This window comes from Microcebus murinus, chromosome 14 (genome assembly GCF_040939455.1).
Source record: "Microcebus murinus isolate Inina chromosome 14, M.murinus_Inina_mat1.0, whole genome shotgun sequence".
Classification (NCBI taxonomy): Eukaryota; Metazoa; Chordata; class Mammalia; order Primates; family Cheirogaleidae; genus Microcebus; species Microcebus murinus.
In genome coordinates this window covers 14964360-14983800 of record NC_134117.1, presented here as the reverse complement: position 1 = coordinate 14983800, position 19441 = coordinate 14964360, and the positions used below count along the sequence as shown (strand labels likewise).

Sequence of the window (19441 nt, the reverse complement as noted above, 5' to 3'; positions counted from 1 at the left end):
GTGGCATCATCACAGATCACTGCAACCTCAAACTCCTGGGCTCAAGCGATTCTCCTGCCTCAGCCTCCAGATTAGCTGGGACTACAGGTGTGTAAAGCACCACCTTGCTTTGCTAATTTTTGCATTTTTTGTAGAGATGGGGTCTCACTCTTGCTCAGGCTGGTCTCAAACTCTTGGCCTTAATTGATCCTCCTGCCTCAGCTTCCCAGAGTGCTAGGATTATAGGCGTGAGCCACCATGCCCAACCCTGGATTAGCCTCTTGTAACAAGTTTTACTATCAATAATTTAAACAAAAATTTAAAATACAACCTGGCATTCAACTTAATCTGCTTACATACAATTGTTCATTGACTTCTAATTGTATTGATAGAATAGAGACAAATATGGAAAGCAAAGATTCCCAGGCTAGATTAAAAAAGAAACTTCAAGCAATTTGAATTAGCCTTGCCAAAAGTCTGGAGAATCTGTTTAGGATGTGAATGTAAACAAATAATTAAAGATGCCATTAAAATACAACTTGGTAAACAGGCATTACCTATTTAATAAGTACAATATATACATAGAATTCTCTTGAAAAGCTTCATTTTATACAGAAACATATTTACAAAATGAACAGTGTAATCAAATTAAAGATTATCTGTACAGTGCACACACACACACATATATATATGCCCTCCGGAAGATAAACAAGTTTCATCACTGCAGTCAAAATGGACAGCCATATGCATTTTTAAAAAGAATTCCATTCCAGAAGAAAAATACATCTTTTATATACAATTATATTTTTCATTTGTTTTCCTGAAGATTCCTCATATTTGGATACTTTATCAATTATTTCTCTTGTTCATCCTTGAAAAAGTTCAGGTTTTTAGTGCCACCAACTGGTGTTAGTTAAAAATTAACAATCTTAGTGTAAAAAAACTTGCTTTAAAAAAAAAGTTATTGAAAAATAGGCTACGGGAGTCAACATTAACAAAGCATGGATGACAACATGATTTATAAAAACATTTTTACCAGGGTAGCATATATAACATAGTATTAACGGTTTCCAATTTTTTTCCTTCTAATATATCTTGGTCTAAATTTGCATGTAAAAATTTTTAGACAATAATATATTGCAAAACAAAGTTTAGAAACATGCATGACGACATGATTAGATTCATCATTCCTAGCATCAATTAGGCATTAATAATTTACTAAAATGGTAAAAATCTAACGCCATTTTATCATTTTTGGAATTTTTCCTTTTTCTTAAAGAATAAACATCAAATTGTGACAAAAGTTAGGAAATGTGCAGAGCCACCATGAGAACAGCAATTTGCTCTCAGCATACCTCAGCAAAGATTCAGTTTTCCAAAGCTTCATGCCAGGGTATGATTTCTGGGCCATGTACTTGTAAAAGTAGATTAACTCTCTTTTCAGCTCAGTTTTGAGGGGCTGGTTATGAGCCACAGAGGCCCAAGACCTGCTGCTACTGCCTCTCAGCTATTTTTATTAAGATCATGAGCTCCATGAGGACAGAACTTTCCCATCTGGTCTGCTCACTAACACAATCACAATACCCTGTATGGTGCCTATAAAACAGTATAAGTTTTCAATAAATGTATTTATTCAATGAATAAATGACATGTTGGTAGCCTGATAAAATTTAATTTCAAGCTGAATAGCTTTAAATGGTTATGCAGAAAATAAAAACAAAAAACCAAAAAGCCATCATCCAAGTTCAAATTCATTCTTCTGTCCAAACTCATCATTTTCAATCTTTAAAACTGAACAGGCTAAAAGTCTGAAGTAGTAGGGGAAAAAGGGAGTCACAGCAACTATTTGATTTAAAATTAAAACTCAGTGAAGTGTACACATACACAAAAATAATTTCCTGCTCAAAGATACCAAAATATTGCTAACTAATCAAAACAGTCTTTAATGTGTACAATTAATAATAAACATATAAAACCCTCCAGATGCCAGGAGTATCTAGACAATTCTTCCTTTTCCAGACACCCCAGTCTTCTCTCCATACCAATAGAGTAAAAGGCAGAAGGCCCTTCAGATCCTCATATCCAGAGCTGTTTGTGAATCAGTCTAGATACGTATCTCTGATATATGCACATTTTACTTTGCTCAGTACTGATCCATATACAAAAAGATGTAGTAGATACTGAAGAACAAAAGGAAAATGAGGCATTTTCTTCAGAATTTATGGGGAAAAAAGGTAACAACATAGTCAAAATATGGTTTTTGATAGTTTTCTTCTAAAATTGCTTCACTATTAAGTAGATGATGACACAAATATTGACACTAGAATGTCCCATTTTTGTCTGTAGTAAATGTATATACATTTACTTTAAAGTGTATAGGCATAACACACTATGAATTTGATCACTGTTTGGTCTCCATTATACACTTTCTGCCTTGAGAAAAAATAAATATTTTATTTTATGAATCTGTATCATGTAAGAAACCAGAAAAAGTTAGGTATGTTGCCTACTCTAAGTAGTCTTTAGGAGTGTTTAGTATATTTAGAAACAAATGGAAAAATAATTCAGATTGTTTACACTTTCTCTTGTATTTTATCTTGATAAATTATTATTAATAAAAAAGAGGCCGGGCGCTGTGGCTCACGCCTGTAATCCTAGCTCTTGGGAGGCCGAGGCGGGCGGATTGCTCAAGGTCAGGAGTTCAAAACCAGCCTGAGCAAGAGCGAGACCCCGTCTCTACTATAAATAGAAAGAAATTAATTGGCCAACTGATATATATATAAAAAAAAATTAGCCGGGCATGGTGGCGCATGCCTGTAGTCCCAGCTACCCGGGAGGCTGAGGCAGAAGGATCACTCGAGCCCAGGAGTTTGAGGTTGCTGTGAGCTAGGCTGACGCCACGGCACTCACTCTAGCCTGGGCAACAAAGCGAGACTCTGTCTCAAAAAAAAAAAAAAATAAAAAAAAAAAATAAATAAATAAAAAAGAGCAAGACATATTATGGTAAGACCAATATTTTTTACAACTATTTTAAAAATAAAATGTCTTTGAATGTATTTTCATTTTGAAGTGAAAAGATGGTATTTGTTTTTGGCTGACAACATCTAACTTAATATATAGAAAAAATAAGACACTACATTAAATCACCAAACCCTTAGTAAATTACCTTTTAAAACAATGTTAAGTTGATTTAAAAAAAAATGTTTAAACACATTAAAAGGACATTGCCACCATAAGCCCAACTTTTAGAGCCCACACAATTCTTCGAAGGCTTTTAATCCATTATCCCAAAGCTTAATTTGCTAAAGGGGAGAAAAAATTATGTAAAAATTCAAAATAAAAATGAGATCTGCTGCAATATCTGCACATGAGCCAAGGTATCTTATTATAGTAATGATTTGAACATAATGAAATATAAAAAATCATACTCAGAAATTATAAGAGGTGAGAAAACATTCAATGACATAAAAATATTGATACTATGGCTGGCAACATTTAAGTGTATATCTTAAATAAATACTGCAAAAATCCAACAAGACACAAAAATTTGGCTCTAAAATTCCTTTGGTTACAGAGATATAATTATTTTGTGTTTTAAATAAATATACCAAAACATCACATTTAGGGGAACTGTATGATCACTCCACTATAATACATAATTATTTCTATCAATAGTAAAGAATGGTGCTCAATGGTTAATAGTGCCATATGCTGATTTCTCTTGGGAAATAGATCTTCATAAATATCTTAAAACACTATTACATTTATCTTTACACAATATCAATAAAACTAAAGTATTTCAGTTTCAAAGAATTATTCATCTCTCTGTTCTAATGATTAGTTCCATTTCACATTTTAAAATATAACTGAAGTCCACAGGAATTGTCTAAATGAACATGTAATTTACAATCATATTTTAAGTAACTAAAGATTTAAAAAATTCAACTATTAACTCAAACAATCCGAATCTGAAAAAATGTACCTAACATAGATAAGGAAACCTGACAGAGGCATATAATGCCTAATCATTGCTAGTTACCAATAGCTAGCTTTCCTATTAGGTATAATTTTCATTAAAATTGAAATTAAAATATTTAAGTAATCATATGCATCCCTAAAACACAACCAAATGTTACAATGGAATGTCAAAACACAAATTGTTATCATTTCTTTAGTTTTCTTGATGTTGGGGAAACAGCATAGTACTGAATGATTAACACCTGTCTTTTCACGCATTCTTTTTAAAACCTGAATCATTTTTGACATTCTCTATTTTAAAGAGAAGAAATATGGACAAAGTTTTTCTTTTAAAAGCCCTTGTAGTCATGTTCAGCATTTTATACAACTATGAGCCAATTAAGCTGTTTAGATTCAATGACAGGCTACTGTACTGTACCATACAAAAACAACTTTCATCAAAGCTTACACTCTTACAGTATACATAGCAATGCATTCATATTGTAAAAGGATGCTTTTTTTGTACAGATGAAGCAAAACAAATTTTTTACTGGCTGACACACAAAGCAGGGAAAAGTTTCCAACAATACTGGTCAGTGGCACCTGCCCCTATGTGGTTTTTGTTTGTTTACTGAGCAAGAGCTTTGTGTTAGGTTTTCTTTGTCCTCTGTTCTAGTTCATGCTGATGTTTAATAAGACGTTCTATTTCTGTTCCAAGCGTTTGTAGATTTTCCTTTAAAAATTGGAGGAAAAAGAGAAAAACAGAACTACTAAGTATAACAAATAGAAAGACTCAGTTTGAACTATTTTTGCCTAAATTTTGAAACTGAAAGAGTGATTAGTCCTAAATGCCAAGTGCGATAAACTAGGCACACAAGTTTTTAGTAAAGCAGTCTTGTCCATTTCACAGTCATAGTCAATCTTTCTACTGAAGCTACGGCAATTTTTAGTACAGGATTACTTACTAGATTTAAAAATTAGTTTTTAAACCCATTACTATCAAGGCCCAAACACAGCAAAAATAAAATAGCTGGGTCAGATAATAACTGAAAAAAATAAAATAAACCTGGAAAATACATTGGAAATGCCACAATCTTAAAAAATTTAGCAATTAACTATAACTAAGTGTACGTCAAAGGCCATGTATTGCAAAGTAAATAACTCATCTTAGTGTTTATCAAATGGCTGATTTTTGCTATTTCTTCATCTTTTCTTACTAGCTTAAAAAATTGTACTTTTCAGGCCAGGTGCAGTGGCTCATGCCTGTAATCCCAGTGCTTTGAAAGGCCAAGGCAGGAGGATCACTGGAGCCCAGGAGTTTGAGTCCAGCATGTGGAACATAGCAAGAACGCATCTCTACAAAAATTTTTAAAAAAATAACTGGGTGTGGTGGCGCATGCCTGTAGTCCTAGCTACTTGGGAGCCTGAGGCAGGAGGATTGCTTGAGCTCAAGAGTTTGAGGTTGCAGTAAGCTATAATTGGGCCACTGCACTCTAGCCTAGGTGACAGAGAAAAAAACATTAAAACTTTATCTCTGGGTAAAATAGCTACCATGCATTACAGAAACAGCCCGTTTAACAGTTAAGTCAGACGATGATACAGGCACCATTTTGCCATGTTTACTGGTTGGTAAGTGAATGAGAAATAAATACCTTCAAAGTAATATTTTTTAGTAGTGTATCTTCCAAAACAGCCTGTAATTTTCGGTTGATCTCTAAAGAGAGTTCCAATGTTAATCCGCTATCAGCTGGATGGGATGTATATAAAGATGCCATGATGCCACCCCGTTTACTTAAATGGACTTTGTTATAATCCGATGCCTCTGAAGAAAGTGTGCCCGACTCTTCCCGTAAAATGTAACTCTGAATTATTCTGCAAAACAAAATGACACTATCAATTGTATACCTGCCAATTAAAAACACTGGAATTTGCAAGAGTTAATTAATCATAAACATAAAGACGATTAGCATAAAATAAATACTATTAGGTTAAAAACCTAACTATATCAGAAAAGAAAGGAATTTTGCTTTTTCAGGTTTTCCTTAAACTATTCCATTTTTGTTCTACCATGGTATTTAAAGATATATAAATACTATTTTTCTATTTCTATCCCTATTACTTAAATCAAAATATTTGAGCAATTTCTTTATTACTCCAATTTCTAATAATGTTTTCTATTTTCCTATTATTAAACTTAGAACTCTGTATTGTACTGTTTTAAAAGCCACAGGCAGGCCGGCGGCACCAGTGGCTCACGCCTGTTATCTTAGCACTCTGGGAGGCCGAGGTGGGCGGATTGCTAGAGGTCAGAAGTTCCAAACCAGCTTGAGCAAGAGCGAGACCCCATCTCTACTATAAATAGAAAGAAATTAATTGGCCAACTAATATAGATACAAAAAAAATTAGCCGGGCATGGTGGCACATGTCTGCAGTCCCAGCTACTCGGGAGGCTGAGGCAGGAGGATCCCTTGAGCCCAGGAGTTTGAGGTTGCTGTGAGCAAGGCTGACGCCATGGCACTCACTCTAGCCTGGGCAACAAAGTGAGACTCTTGTCTCTAAATAAATAAATAAATAAAATAAAAGCCACAGGCAAATTTTTATGAAAGTATAAAATTATTTCAAAATCAAAGTCTGCTTTATCATATTAATTGTACTTGAGTGTAGTACTCCAGTATTCTTAGGCGTATTGCGTGGGCTGCATTACATATAACATGTACAATAACAATTAGAAAAGGCAGTATATTTCACTGATGCTTGTCTTGATAATGGAGAGGTTTTCATGACATGTTTTTATATACAAATACATATAGTTAGATTAGTGTTGTGGTAATGCCTCTTTTTACATGTTAATAGTTAAGTATGTACACAAGGCTCCACACTTCTGATTTATTGCAGTGTTCAGTCCTAGTTTTTATTTTTATTCTTCAAGCATTCAGTTTTCCTTTTAATTTTACATACTTTAGTTCTCAGTTAGACCTGCAGATAGTTCATATTTATGTATCGCACATAATCATGTCATTCAGCATTGATGCCATATTGTATTACATAAATAATAAAAGGCATGTACAGAGGGGGGAAAAAGTGCAATATAAAAATAACAACTACACAGTATTTGTGAGAGGAAATTGGCACACCACAGCTCTAGATGTAGTCAGAGCAGTGTTTGGATCTCTAGCTGTAGGTCTGTCACTTACAGCAGCAGTCCCCAACCTTTTTGGCACCAGAGACAGGTTTCCTAGAAGATAATTTTTCCACAGATAGCAGGGGTGTGGTGGCAGCTCTGTGGCCTAGCCTGGTCCCTAACAGGCCATGGACCAGTCTCTGGGGCTTGGGGACTGCAGACTTACAGGATGAGTGGTAATCCTGGGACATTTAGTGGTTTGACCTGAGCCCTAGTTAACTTATCTGTATAATCAGAGAACTCACTCTCTGAGTAGTTGTAAGGAATCAGTGAGATATTGTTAAGCCACAGGCATCATGCCTTGTACTAGCAGGTGCACAATAAATTACCTGACTGTGGCCTACTCAACAGGAAAAGCAATCCATAACCCCACATGTATCTTTTAGAGCCATGGCTGTGAAAATAAAAAGTACAGCATATCTTTCTTAAATCCAAAGGCATTTTAGTATCTTAAAATTAATATCTACTGAACTCAATATTACTTTAAAAGAAAGACCTCTAAGGTGATAGAATTTTCTTTCATCTTTGTATTCTTTTTTTTTTTTTTTTTTTTTTTTTTTGAGACAGAGTCTCACTTTTGTTGCCCAGGCTAAAGTGAGTGCCGTGGTGTCAGCCTAGCTCACAGCAACCTCAAACTCCTGGGCTCAAGCGATCCTCCTGCCTCAGCCTCCCGAGTAGCTGGGACTACAGGCATGCACTACCATGCCTGGCTAATTTTTTTTGTATATATACTTTTAGTTGGTCAATTAATTTCTTTCTATTTTTAGTAGAGACGGGGTCTCGCTCAGGCTGGTTTCGAACTCCTGACCTTGAGCAATCCGCCCGCCTCGGCCTCCCAGAGTGCTAGGATTACAGGCGTGAGCCACTGCGCCCGGCCTCATCTTTGTATTCTTAAAAACCTAGAATAGAACACTGACTGGGAAGAATTATTTTTTGATATGATCGATTTTGAAAGTAGTAACTTTACCATATGATTAGAGGTATTTTGAATACAGATTATGCTAATAATACATACTTTGTTTTTTTCCTAATTTCTTCCACCAATTGTTTGATGTGGTCTTCCATAAATTCGATCTTTTCATTTTTCCGGGCATGTGCTTTCTGTAGCCTCACTATCCTCTCAATCAACATGGCCTTGTCTACTTCTGGAAAGTTATCCACAGCTACTGATGACCCGGTATTTTCTGGAGATCGATCTTCGGCACTGCTTCGAGCATTAAGGGACCCTGAATAAAAAAAAAATCAGTTTAGATATTGTGTTTAGTCTAGAGTCCTCTCTCATCTATTATTTATTCCAGCATCATTTTCAAATATTCACTCTGACAGTGACACACAACATAGGTCACATGTGGTCTGAGTTCTTACTTCTGAATATACTGATGACAGAAGTACCAAAAGGGTCTATTACATCTCTTAAGAAAAAGCCAGAATAAAACGGTTAAACTGATACTAAAATTAAACTATAAAAGAATAGAAAGAACAGAGAGAGGGAGGAGAAGAAGGGAAGTATATGAGAGAGAAAGAGAGGACAGAACATAGCAGGTTAAGCTCTGGAGCCATCCTACTTACATTCAAACCCCACTTCTCCACTTACTATTATGTCACTTCGGACAAGTTATTTAAGGCTCTGTGCCTTTACTTCATCTTAAAATGGAAATAGTAATATTATATACCTCATAGGATTGTTATCCTCATTTAAATGAGTTAATATGTGTGAAGCACTTAGCACTGCATATTGTAAGCACTATGTTAAGTTTAGACATTATTTTTACCCATACCAGTGAGAAGAATTTCTGATCCTCTTTACCCTACAAAGATATGTTTTTTTCCCAATCCCATTTTAAAGATTACAGATATGTAATGTATCTTATCCAGTGTTATATAACTAATAAGTGGCTGGGCTGGGATATAAATACATACTGCAATTTCAAATCCATGTTCTTTCTTCTACACATTTTTTCCCACTATTTTTTTTTTTTTTTTTTTTTTTTTTTGAGACAGAGTCTTGCTTTGTTGCCCAGGCTAGTGTGAGTGCCGTGGCGTCAGCCTAGCTCACAGCAACCTCAAACTCCTGGGCTCGAGCGATCCTTCTGTCTCAGCCTCCCGAGTAGCTGGGACTACAGGCATGTGCCACCACGCCCGGCTAATTTTTTCTATATATATTTTAGTTGGCCAATTAATTTCTATTTATAGTAGAGACGGGGTCTCGCTCTTGCTCAGGCTAGTTTCGAACTCCTGACCTCGAGCAATCCGCCCGCCTCGGCCTCCCAGAGAGCTAGGATTACAGGCGTGAGCCACCGCGCCCGGCCTTTTTCCCACTATTTTAACAGTTGATGTTTTCCCCCCCTAACGTGCAACTCGTGGGGGGCAGTATGTGTAGTGGCAAGCAACGACTGAAGTCAGAGAGTTCTGTCACTATAGATTTTGGGTAAATCATGTAACCTCTCTAAATCTTGGTGTCTTTATTTGTAAGTGGGAACTGAATTATAATACTTACTTCACATGGCTGTTCTGCAGAGTAAATGATATGTTTAGCATGGTTCTTGGCATTTCAAAAAATGATAAATACACTGATATTTAATCTGATATATAATGACCATTTTATTAGTTCTCAGGTATTAAAAGTAATATACAAGTAAAAGACACTATACTACACCAAATCTCTCTATATTGATGGATACAAATTTGAATTTAAGAAAATGGAAGTTGTGGCAAAGAATAAAGCCACAGCAAGTAAGAAAAAAGAAGGAAAAGAGACAGGTCATACAGAACCTTACAACAAGGCTGCAATCCTGGGTGACAAACAGAACTTAAACATTTAATCAGAAACACTTTTTACAATATAATTACACATAATCACTACTTTTTATAGTTCAAATAACCACCACTTTTTATACTTCAAAAGGAAACAAAGCATATCAACACTTTTTAAAACAAAAAATGCTTTTTATTTTTATAATCAATCATTAAATAACAACTAAAGCTATTAGTTTTTTACCTGATGAACTAGAACGACTTCCCATGCTGCTGACTTCTTTATCATAGCTTCCATTCTCAACCTGATCTAATTTTCTCCGTGCTGTAAGAAAAAGAAATGGATAACTTGTGAAAATCATGACCACTTGCCCCCACCATCTCTGATTTTAATTGCTAAAAATCACCTAGTCAAAAATGGCGCAGATAAGAGAAAGTTACTAAATACATACTTTAGAGGACTATAGGTCAGCAGTCCCCAACCTTTCTGGTAGCAGGGACCAGTTTCATGGAAGACAAATTTTCCATGGGTGGTGGGGGGAGAGGGAGGAGGAGCAGGAGTTCAGGCAGTGATGCAAATGTTGGGGAGTGGCTGCAAATACACACAAAGCTTTGCTCTCCCGCAGCTCACCCTTGATGGCTTCTTTGCTGCTAGTCTCAAGCCTAAATTTCAGGCATAACTCAGCAGTCCCTAACGTTTTGGGCACCAGGTACTGATTTCATGGAAGATAATTTTTCCACGGTGGTGGGGGGCGTGGGGGTGGGCTAGGAGGGGGTTCCTGGTTCCTAACAGGCCACAGACCAGTACCAGTCCACAGCCCAGGGGTTGGGGACCGCAGCTGTAACATTCATATAAAATGACATTTGGAAATATACAGGTCGAATACAAATATATTGAAACAAAACTATGGTAACTGGTACTATCATCACATAATTAATTATTAATATACTGAACTTTTAACTTTTAGAGTCCTTACAATACTAGAAATTTCCCGCAAATTTCCCTTTAATTACATCTATAAAAACAAACTAAATTCTATGGCAAATATCTGAATATAGTCATGTGAAGTAAATTCTATGGCAAATATCTAAATATATTCATATGAAGTAAATACTAAATCTCTTTTATCTTATTACTATATCTCACCCTACTTTAACACAGAGCAGTAGGAAGAGTAGAGAATAGAAAGTCAGAATACATCTGATTCATCTTTGTATCCTGAGCACATTGGCACAGACACCCAACAATTACATGAATTTTTAAATGAAAGAAATGTGGGTTCCAGTTTTAGTTGTCAATTGTTGTGTTTGGCTAATTTATAACCTTTCAGGGTCTGTTTCCTGAGACCCACATGAAGGATTAGATATCAACAATCTCTAAGTTAGAGCTCTGCATCTAGAGCACAGGTACCCTAGAGGCTGCACAAAACAATTCACAGCATATGAAGAAAGAAGATATTAGAACTGCTATTTATACTTATATTTAAAGATAGATCTTTTAAAAATTCTATTTTTCATATTTTCTGATATATATAAAAGAGTAATATATGTTTACACTTTATAAATAAACACACATAATTTGGAAAATGAACACTTAATAGCTTTTTACTAATAGGAGTATGTGATGAAAAATGTTTAGATACTACTACCCTAAGATACTTTCCCAGTTCTCACATTTTGTGATTCTGTGAATAAACGTCCTTTAGCATGGAAGTTAGACTATCAATAAAATTGCAAGAAGTTTAGCAATTTGGTTTATGAACATATATACAAAAAAGAACATACAGTTCCAATCTATGTGGTAGAACCTGATGTAAAATATAATTTTTCCATAAAATCCTTAAAGATTAAAAGAAACAAGCACATTCAAGGTCTAGGTGTGGAAGAATGTCATACCTTGCTGAAGTTGTTTGGTAAGATCCTTGATACTAGAGGCATGTTTACGTCTTTGAGTTACCAACTCATCTTTTAATTCTTCTACCTGGGTACTCAATGCTTTAACTTCTGTTTGACTAGAAGTAAGTTCAGCTTGCAGAGTTTGGACTTCCTCTTTTCGCAGTTCTTCCTCTTTCAACAATCTACTTTCCTGAATATTAAATAAAACAAAACCACCAATTTTTAATATGTTTGTTTCCCTTAAAGCTCATACTTTACAACCTTAAAAATATAAGGTCCTTCATGGTAGAGATTCTTCTATCATTATTTCTCACCAGATTTTGTTTATTCACCGCCTCAAAATCCTCATATATCAAGTTCCATACACAGAAAACAACATGTGATATGGGTCTCTGAATTTTTGGACTAAAGTCTCAAATTATTTCTATGGGTAACTTAAAGAAACTCTCATAACTTGGAAATATTAAACCACTTTTAAACTACAAAAAAACATAAATTTAAAGTACCTTCTAAAATTATATATATAGTGATCCCAGTTAGGGATGGAAGAAACCATGGTTTTATTTTCAAAAGTGAAATATTCTTCCATAATTATTTTAAGATGAAATTTTATTATGAATTACCAGAGTTCAAAGGAAAAACTGACTTTTTTTTATAGCATTTGAAATGACCAGAACAGCAGTGTCCATAGAAAAGAGCTTAAAATTGGGTTGGGCGTGGTGGCTCATGCCTGTAATCCTAGCACTCTGGGAGGCCGAGGCGGGCGGATTGCTCGAGGTCAGGAGTTCGAAACCAGCCTGAGCAAGAGCAAGACCTCCATCTCTACTATAAATAGAAAGAAATTAATTGGCCAACTAATATATATAGAACAAATTAGCTGGGCATGGTGGTGCATGCCTGTAGTCCCAGCTACTCGGGATGCTGAGGCAGCAGGATTGCTTGAGCCCAGGAGTTTGAGGTTGCTGTAAGCTAGGCTGATGCCACCGCACTCACTCTAGCCTGGGCAACAAAGCGAGACTCTGTCACAAAAAAAAGAAAAAAGAAAAAAGAAAAAAAAGAGAAAAGAGCTTAAAATCAACTAGCACTACTTTTATACTATTAGGTAAATCGATTTGTGCCTCTTGCTATATTGCTTTAAAAGTTAAATGTACATTTATACTTACCAAATTAATATTTGTCTGTTTCATTTGTTCACATTGGCTTTGTAACTGACTTTCACTACATGAAAGTTTATCAAATTGTGATTGCAAAGAATTGGATTCAGACTGAAGCTGTGCATTCTTACTAGTGAGCTTTTCTGTAAATAGCAGTAGCTCAGATTCTCTTTTCCTACTGCCTTCGATGTCTTTTTGTAGGTCATTAATCAAAGAATTAAGACTTTCCACTTCTTCCTTCAAATTTTCAATTTCTTGTTTACCTCTAAAAAACAAAGTTTATATTTAAGAAAAAATTAAACTATTAAAAGACATTAAATAGTTGGGGAATTTTCATCTAATCAAGTGCTTCTCAAGGGTACTTTCATTCATTCATGCAAATACTTATGAATGCCTAAGTGAATGCTTAATATATGCCAGAAACTAAGAGCTGGGAATATACATGAGGCAAGATTAACATGGCCCCAGCTTTCAAAGAGCTTTTAGACAAGTAGAGAAATTATATGAGTGTGAAAAAACCATTTTTGATGATAAAAGTACAGAGCAGGTTGCCAAAACTAGTGTAAATGATGTTCAAACTAGTATTTAACATAGAAGTCAGCAACCTCTTCCTGCAAAGGACCAGATAGTAAATTAAGTTAGGCTTCTGGGTCATATGGTTTTTGTTGCAACTACTCCACGCTGCCATCAGTGTTTGAAAACTGCCATAGATATTACATAAATGAATGAGTGGAGATATATTCCCAAAAAACTTCATTTACAAAAAGAAGCAGTGGGCTGGATTTGGATCAAGAGCTTGAGTTGGACTATGGTAGTAGCAGTGAGGGTATAAAAGTAAATGGATTTGACAGATATTAAAGAGTTAGCATTGCTAATATTTTGTGACTAGTTAGATGTACAAGGAGAAGGAGGGAAGTACAAAGAATGGCCACTAGAATCCTGGGTTGTATAATCATGTGGATGCTACACTTTTCACTCATCCCAGGAACATGAGAGGGGAAGCATCTTTGTGGGCAAGGTAGAAAAATCAATTCTGGATATGTTAAAGTTTGCGGTTTCTTTGATACTTATGTGCTTGGAGTTCAGCAGAAAGTGCTGAAGATAATGATTCAAAAGTTCTACAGCATACTATAAAAATAGTTGGGATCACCCAAAGGTACAATAAAATTAGGATAGAGGGCCTTATGACAGAGAAGCCAGCCAAGGAGATTGAAAAATAGCAACCAGAAAGGTGGGAGGAACACTAGGAGAGCATGATGGAAATGAAGCCAAAGGAACAGAGCATATCAAGAAAGATAACCAAGTTAGTGTTGTTAAAAAGATACTAAAAATTTAAGCAAGACTGCATCTGAGATATGTCTACCACATGCTAGGAGGCATTAGTAGTTATTAAGGAAATGTTGGGGTAGAGGCTAGAATGCAGAGGAATACAACATAGGAAGTGAAGAAAGGGAGAATGCGTATAGATGATTCTATAAAGAAGTTTGGTTGTAAAAAAAAAGCTGGTAGGGGAAGATCACAAGAGTCTTAGCTTTTTAAAGATACAATCATATTTAAATGTAGAAAGAAAAAGAAAGTCAATAGAGAAAGATAAAGGATAAAGAAGGAATAATGAAGAAAGACCCTAAGAAGGCAGAAGAGCATGGGATCCACAGCAGAAGCAGAAAGAATAATTCAGTTCAGAGAAGAGCAAGAACAGTTCTTCTACAATCATGGAAGCAAAGGAAAATATGAGTGCAGATGCAGGTAGTTCATAGTATTGATAGCAAGAAGTTGAAAGAACTGTCACCTGATAGCTCCCATTTTTTCTGTGAAGAAGTAATCACCTGCCAAGAGCACATGGACAGGTAAGGGGAAAGACCAAAGTGTGAAGAAATCAATAAGTAAAAAGTGATAAGGTGTGAAACAGATACTAAAAAGATGGGGGAGAAAACTCTGATCAAGGACATGTAGGATGAGAGGTGCATTAATATTCCCATTTGTTTTAGCAACCATGAATTTATAGCAGTGTCAATCTGGATGACAGTGAGGACTTCTTTAGCAACACTGAGCAGCTTAGGTATCGGTAAGGTGTGGAAAAGAAGATATTTGAATTCAACCTGAATCCAGGCTCTGCCAGGTAATGTCATGAGTGAAGTTTAGTTAACTGGTTTCATAAGGCACCAAGGAATAATGCCAGCTCCTGACCTCAGGCTATATGTATGCAAAGATCTGGCTCTAGATTTACCTTTTAGAAGAAAAAGTATGTACTGTGTATAACTAACAGAATTTCAAAGTGAAGGAATGAATAATGAAATTAAATAAATCCATAAATGGCTATTGCCAATGTTTAAGGAATATAAACTTTGATTTTTAGAAGCCATGATGGGAACTCGAATATACTAAAAAAAGTTCAAATAAAGAGCAAAATTTTAAAATTTTTAGCTAGTAAAATTATAAAAATTGTTATTTTTTAATGGCATAATTGCTTTTAAAAATAGATATAGGATTTAAAAGCCTATTTATTAATACAAACAGAAGTTGCTTATCTTATACCTTTGAAGCTGCTCCTGTATCTGATCTATAATTTTCACTTTGTCCAATAAATTCTGAATTTCAGCTTTTTGGCGATTAATAATTTCCTTATATTTTGATAATTCATCTTCTGTTCTTAATCGTTCATCTTCGAGACATTTCACCTATCAAATGATCATAACCAAGTTAAACTACAAACAATATTTTCTTGCTCCTTATAAACTCTTTTACATAGTGGCTACATATTAATAATATAAGCTGAATTCCAAAGCACTATTAGGTAATGTGAAGAAAATATAATGGGAAGTTAAAAGTACTAGGTTTTAGTCTGAGATTTCTTAACAATTTAGTCACGGAAGTTTTAACATGTCATTTTATTTTTACTAAATCTCTATTTCCTCACCTGAAAAAGAATATACCTTCCCCATCTATCTCAAACAGCTGGCCAAGAACAAATAGGAAGGTAAAGAAAAATACTTGAAAATTAAGTGGTCTCCAATTCAAAGTGGTTACTTAAAAGCCTATTTCTAAAGAAATGAATGATACACAGTGACATATTAAAAGAGACTATAAACACTGAAAAGACTATAAACACTGGAAAGGATTAAATAGATAATTAGAAAATTAAAACTGTATTCATCTAAGACTATTAAATATACCCAGGAGAAATATAAAGAAAGTCCTTCTATTATTTTCTGACACTCACAGTTCTAAGGTCCAACTATGTAACTGATTTGCTGTCTTTAAATCAGAAGCCAAGAATAAGTTATAGATATAGCAAATTGTGCTGTGAAATAGAATGTTTGGCAAACACTTCAAAGAGACTAACATGGAAGACATTTTTATTTTAACCAGAGAGATTATGTTGCTAGGGAATTGCTATTCTATTCCTCTGAGTTCTTTAATTTTGGAAAATTTCTACATAAATATCCTTTTCACACCACTTTAAAAATCAGAATAAAATCCAAAATTAAAGATATTTACCCTTCTTCTGGAGTCATGACTAAAGATTTAATTACCTTTGTTCTGAGTGTTCGCAGCTCATCCATACCCTCCTTAAATGTCCTCTTCAGATCTTCTAGTTCTTTTATTTTGGCATGATGCATCTTTTAAAAAGTTTAAAAGAAACCACAAATCATAATGTACTAATAAACAAGATCTAAAATTTATTGCCTGCTCCTTCCAACAGATCTTAAAAGCAGATGGCAATAGGTACTCATTATTTCTCTCTTCCTGCATTTATTACACAATTTAGGATATACAAAGAGCAAAACTACTCACCTCTAGCTGGTCAGATTTTTCTTGCATTTGTTTTTCAAGTTCACCTTTTGTAACTCTAAGCTTTGCATCAAGCTCATTTGATTTAATTTCTTCTGACTCCTAGTGGAAAGGAAATTTTAAAAAATTACAATTTTTAAAGTTTTATACTTTGAAAAGTGAATAAGGCTTTGTAATTAAGTTTACTAATAATGAAATACATAGCTGATGTATCTAAAACTGAAAATTGCATTGAAAGATTTTATTTTTTTTAAATTTTTTATTTCAGCATATTACAGGGGTACAAATGTTTAGATTTTATATATAGCCCTTTCCCAACCCAAGTCAGAGCTTCAAGCATGTCTATCCCCCAAACGGTGCACACCACACCCATTAGGTGTGAAAGATTTTAAATGCATCTACTTTGCATGAATAACATACTTAAAATATGTAAGATAATACAGAGTTATTTTTTTTTAAGTTATACATTTCTTTGCACTCCTCTGACATTTTCTAGGGTTTTTATGAGGTTGAAAACTTCTCTACTAAGGTCCATTTAAACTGTAGGTACTTCAAAATAAGAAATAACCTGCATTTTTTAACTGTGTTATCTAATCCATTCTATTACTTCAAATACTGCAAATATAGATATTTAATGAAACAAGAGAACTGACATGTACTATAATTTGACACAAATCTATTTGAAAAGTTAAGCATACCTGGTATGTTTTTATCATATCCTGACAGTTTTTTCGTATCTGATCTGCTTCTTCCTTTGCTTGTGTTAACTTTGTTGTTGTTTCTTTCAGTTTATCTTTGGTTTCCTGCATTGACAAAAAAACAGAGACAAAGTTGGCCACAAAGATGAATGGTAAAAAGTATTCAGGGAGCAGAGAAAGTTCTTTTCCTAGCACTGCCACTGAGGGGCCAGATACTATTCTAGCAATATTTTTTTTCTAACAGAAAATTGAAATGATCTGCAGAGTTAACTGATAGCCTAGCCATTAATAAGTTAAATTTGACAGATTTTCAGCAAATTACTAGAAGTTACCAACCTGTTAAGAAAAGAGCAAAGTGTTCAAAAGTTCTTTGCACACACATAAAAGACAATACTTTGGTTTGTGGTTGTGGTATATATTCAAAACTGCCTTTTTTTAGACTGATGCTTCAATATGGTTTCTGTTCCTAACCACTCTCCTAAAATGGCAGTTCTGAAGGTTTCTGGGGATTACTCTCATCAAATCTAATTACTTTTTCTTGTTCTTATTCTTTTTTGTTGTTGTTATTCTTATTCTTTACCTACTTGTTCCAGTTCTGACCACCCCTTGCTCTTTGAATATCCGTCCTCTGTTTCCATTACAAGAGAGTATTCTCTTCCTCTTTCTTTCTTCTCCAGTGGTCCTTGATTGGCTTCCCACTTCCTGTGGTGATTTTCTAAGATACAGCCCCTTGACCTGCAGCTTTCTCTCCATAATTCTCCTTCAGAGAACCAATCCAGTGCCATGGTTTTGGCTATCATGCATATTTAGAATGAAAGTTTAGGCATCTATAATCTCCTCTCAGTAGCTTCCCTTCCAAAAGGGTAGATGCTGCTATTCTGCTTTTTCATAGATAACAACAGAGGGACACCTTGGATTCTAACCATCAATAAACTGTACTGTAGTTGATATGTTCCCCCAATTCGGTATACAGCTTCCAGATAGCAACTCAAGTACTTGTCACATATTAATTGTTCAACTAATATTTGTTGGATGAAGGAATACTTAAACATAAGCCTCTAGTTAGGCTGGTCTTCCTAAATACCAAATACTCATCTTGCTTTGTTCTTTGTTCCTGCTATTCCTCCAACTTGGAATGCCTTTCTCTTCATCTCTTGAACCATCTGAGCTGCATCAACGCTTATATATCATTTTGTTTTTCTGGGTAAATCTACCATTAGTTATATACGGTCAATTGTTAGTTTTTAATAATAATTTGACTTGTATTAAAACTTAGTATCACTTTAAAAATATAAGCAATTATTTGGATACTTTTTAAAATACTGACTTGTTAAAATACTAGATTTGAAAGGGAGGAGAGAGAGACATAGAGGGAGGGAGGGAGAGGAAGTTTATTTTTTTTTCTGCTACTGTATCATTAATAAGTAAAACAGAACCTGGCACATAGTAGATACTTACTTCATTCACTCAGAAAATAGCAATCGAGAGATTCCTCTATGCCAAATAAATATTTACTAAATAAATGAATGTTTGAATAAAGGAAAAGTAAGAATCATAATAAATGTGTTTAAGTATTAACTACATTCATTCATTCAGCATTCATTGAATACCTACTTCACACCATTGTTCTATGCTCTAGAGATAGTTGTGTATAGTTTTGTCTGTGTAGAAAACAGACAAAATGTCTACCCTCATGATCTAGTGATGGAGGTAGATCACAAACAACACATAAAAAAAATATATATTAGTGACAAGTGCTAAAGAATAAAACATAAAGCAAGGACATGAAAAAGTTTGCAGGGAGGTGTTGAAAGCTTAGGTAGAGTAGCCAGGGAAGTCTCATTAAGAAGGTGATAGGTGATCAGTAGTCATCTGAAGACTTGAAGGGAACCCATTGCAGATGGCCGTATCTTCCCTCTTCTCCAGAACTCAATTCCTTGTTTCCCGTATGTTGAACTCTGTCTCAATTCCGGGAGAATGCTGAGCTCTGTTTAGGTTCCTCTCCTTGTGCAGTGGCCAGGAACTCTCCA

At 34.8% G+C, this 19441-nt stretch overlaps 1 protein-coding gene across 1 annotated transcript in view; it reads right to left on the bottom strand.

Moving 5' to 3' along the window:
- Nucleotides 1-525: 525 nt before the first annotated feature.
- Nucleotides 526-19441, bottom strand: part of CCDC186 (coiled-coil domain containing 186) — a 45746-nt gene continuing 26830 nt past the window's right edge. The window contains exons 7-16 of the mRNA XM_012772416.2: nt 17412-17516; nt 16717-16815; nt 16455-16541; nt 15457-15599; nt 12931-13186; nt 11768-11957; nt 10116-10196; nt 8133-8343; nt 5589-5808; nt 526-4669 (exon numbers count right to left, since the gene is read on the bottom strand). Coding sequence (XP_012627870.1) covers nt 4586-4669; nt 5589-5808; nt 8133-8343; nt 10116-10196; nt 11768-11957; nt 12931-13186; nt 15457-15599; nt 16455-16541; nt 16717-16815; nt 17412-17516 — 1476 coding nt within the window. The 3' untranslated portion in view covers nt 526-4585. The remainder of the gene's footprint in view (nt 4670-5588; nt 5809-8132; nt 8344-10115; nt 10197-11767; nt 11958-12930; nt 13187-15456; nt 15600-16454; nt 16542-16716; nt 16816-17411; nt 17517-19441) is intronic.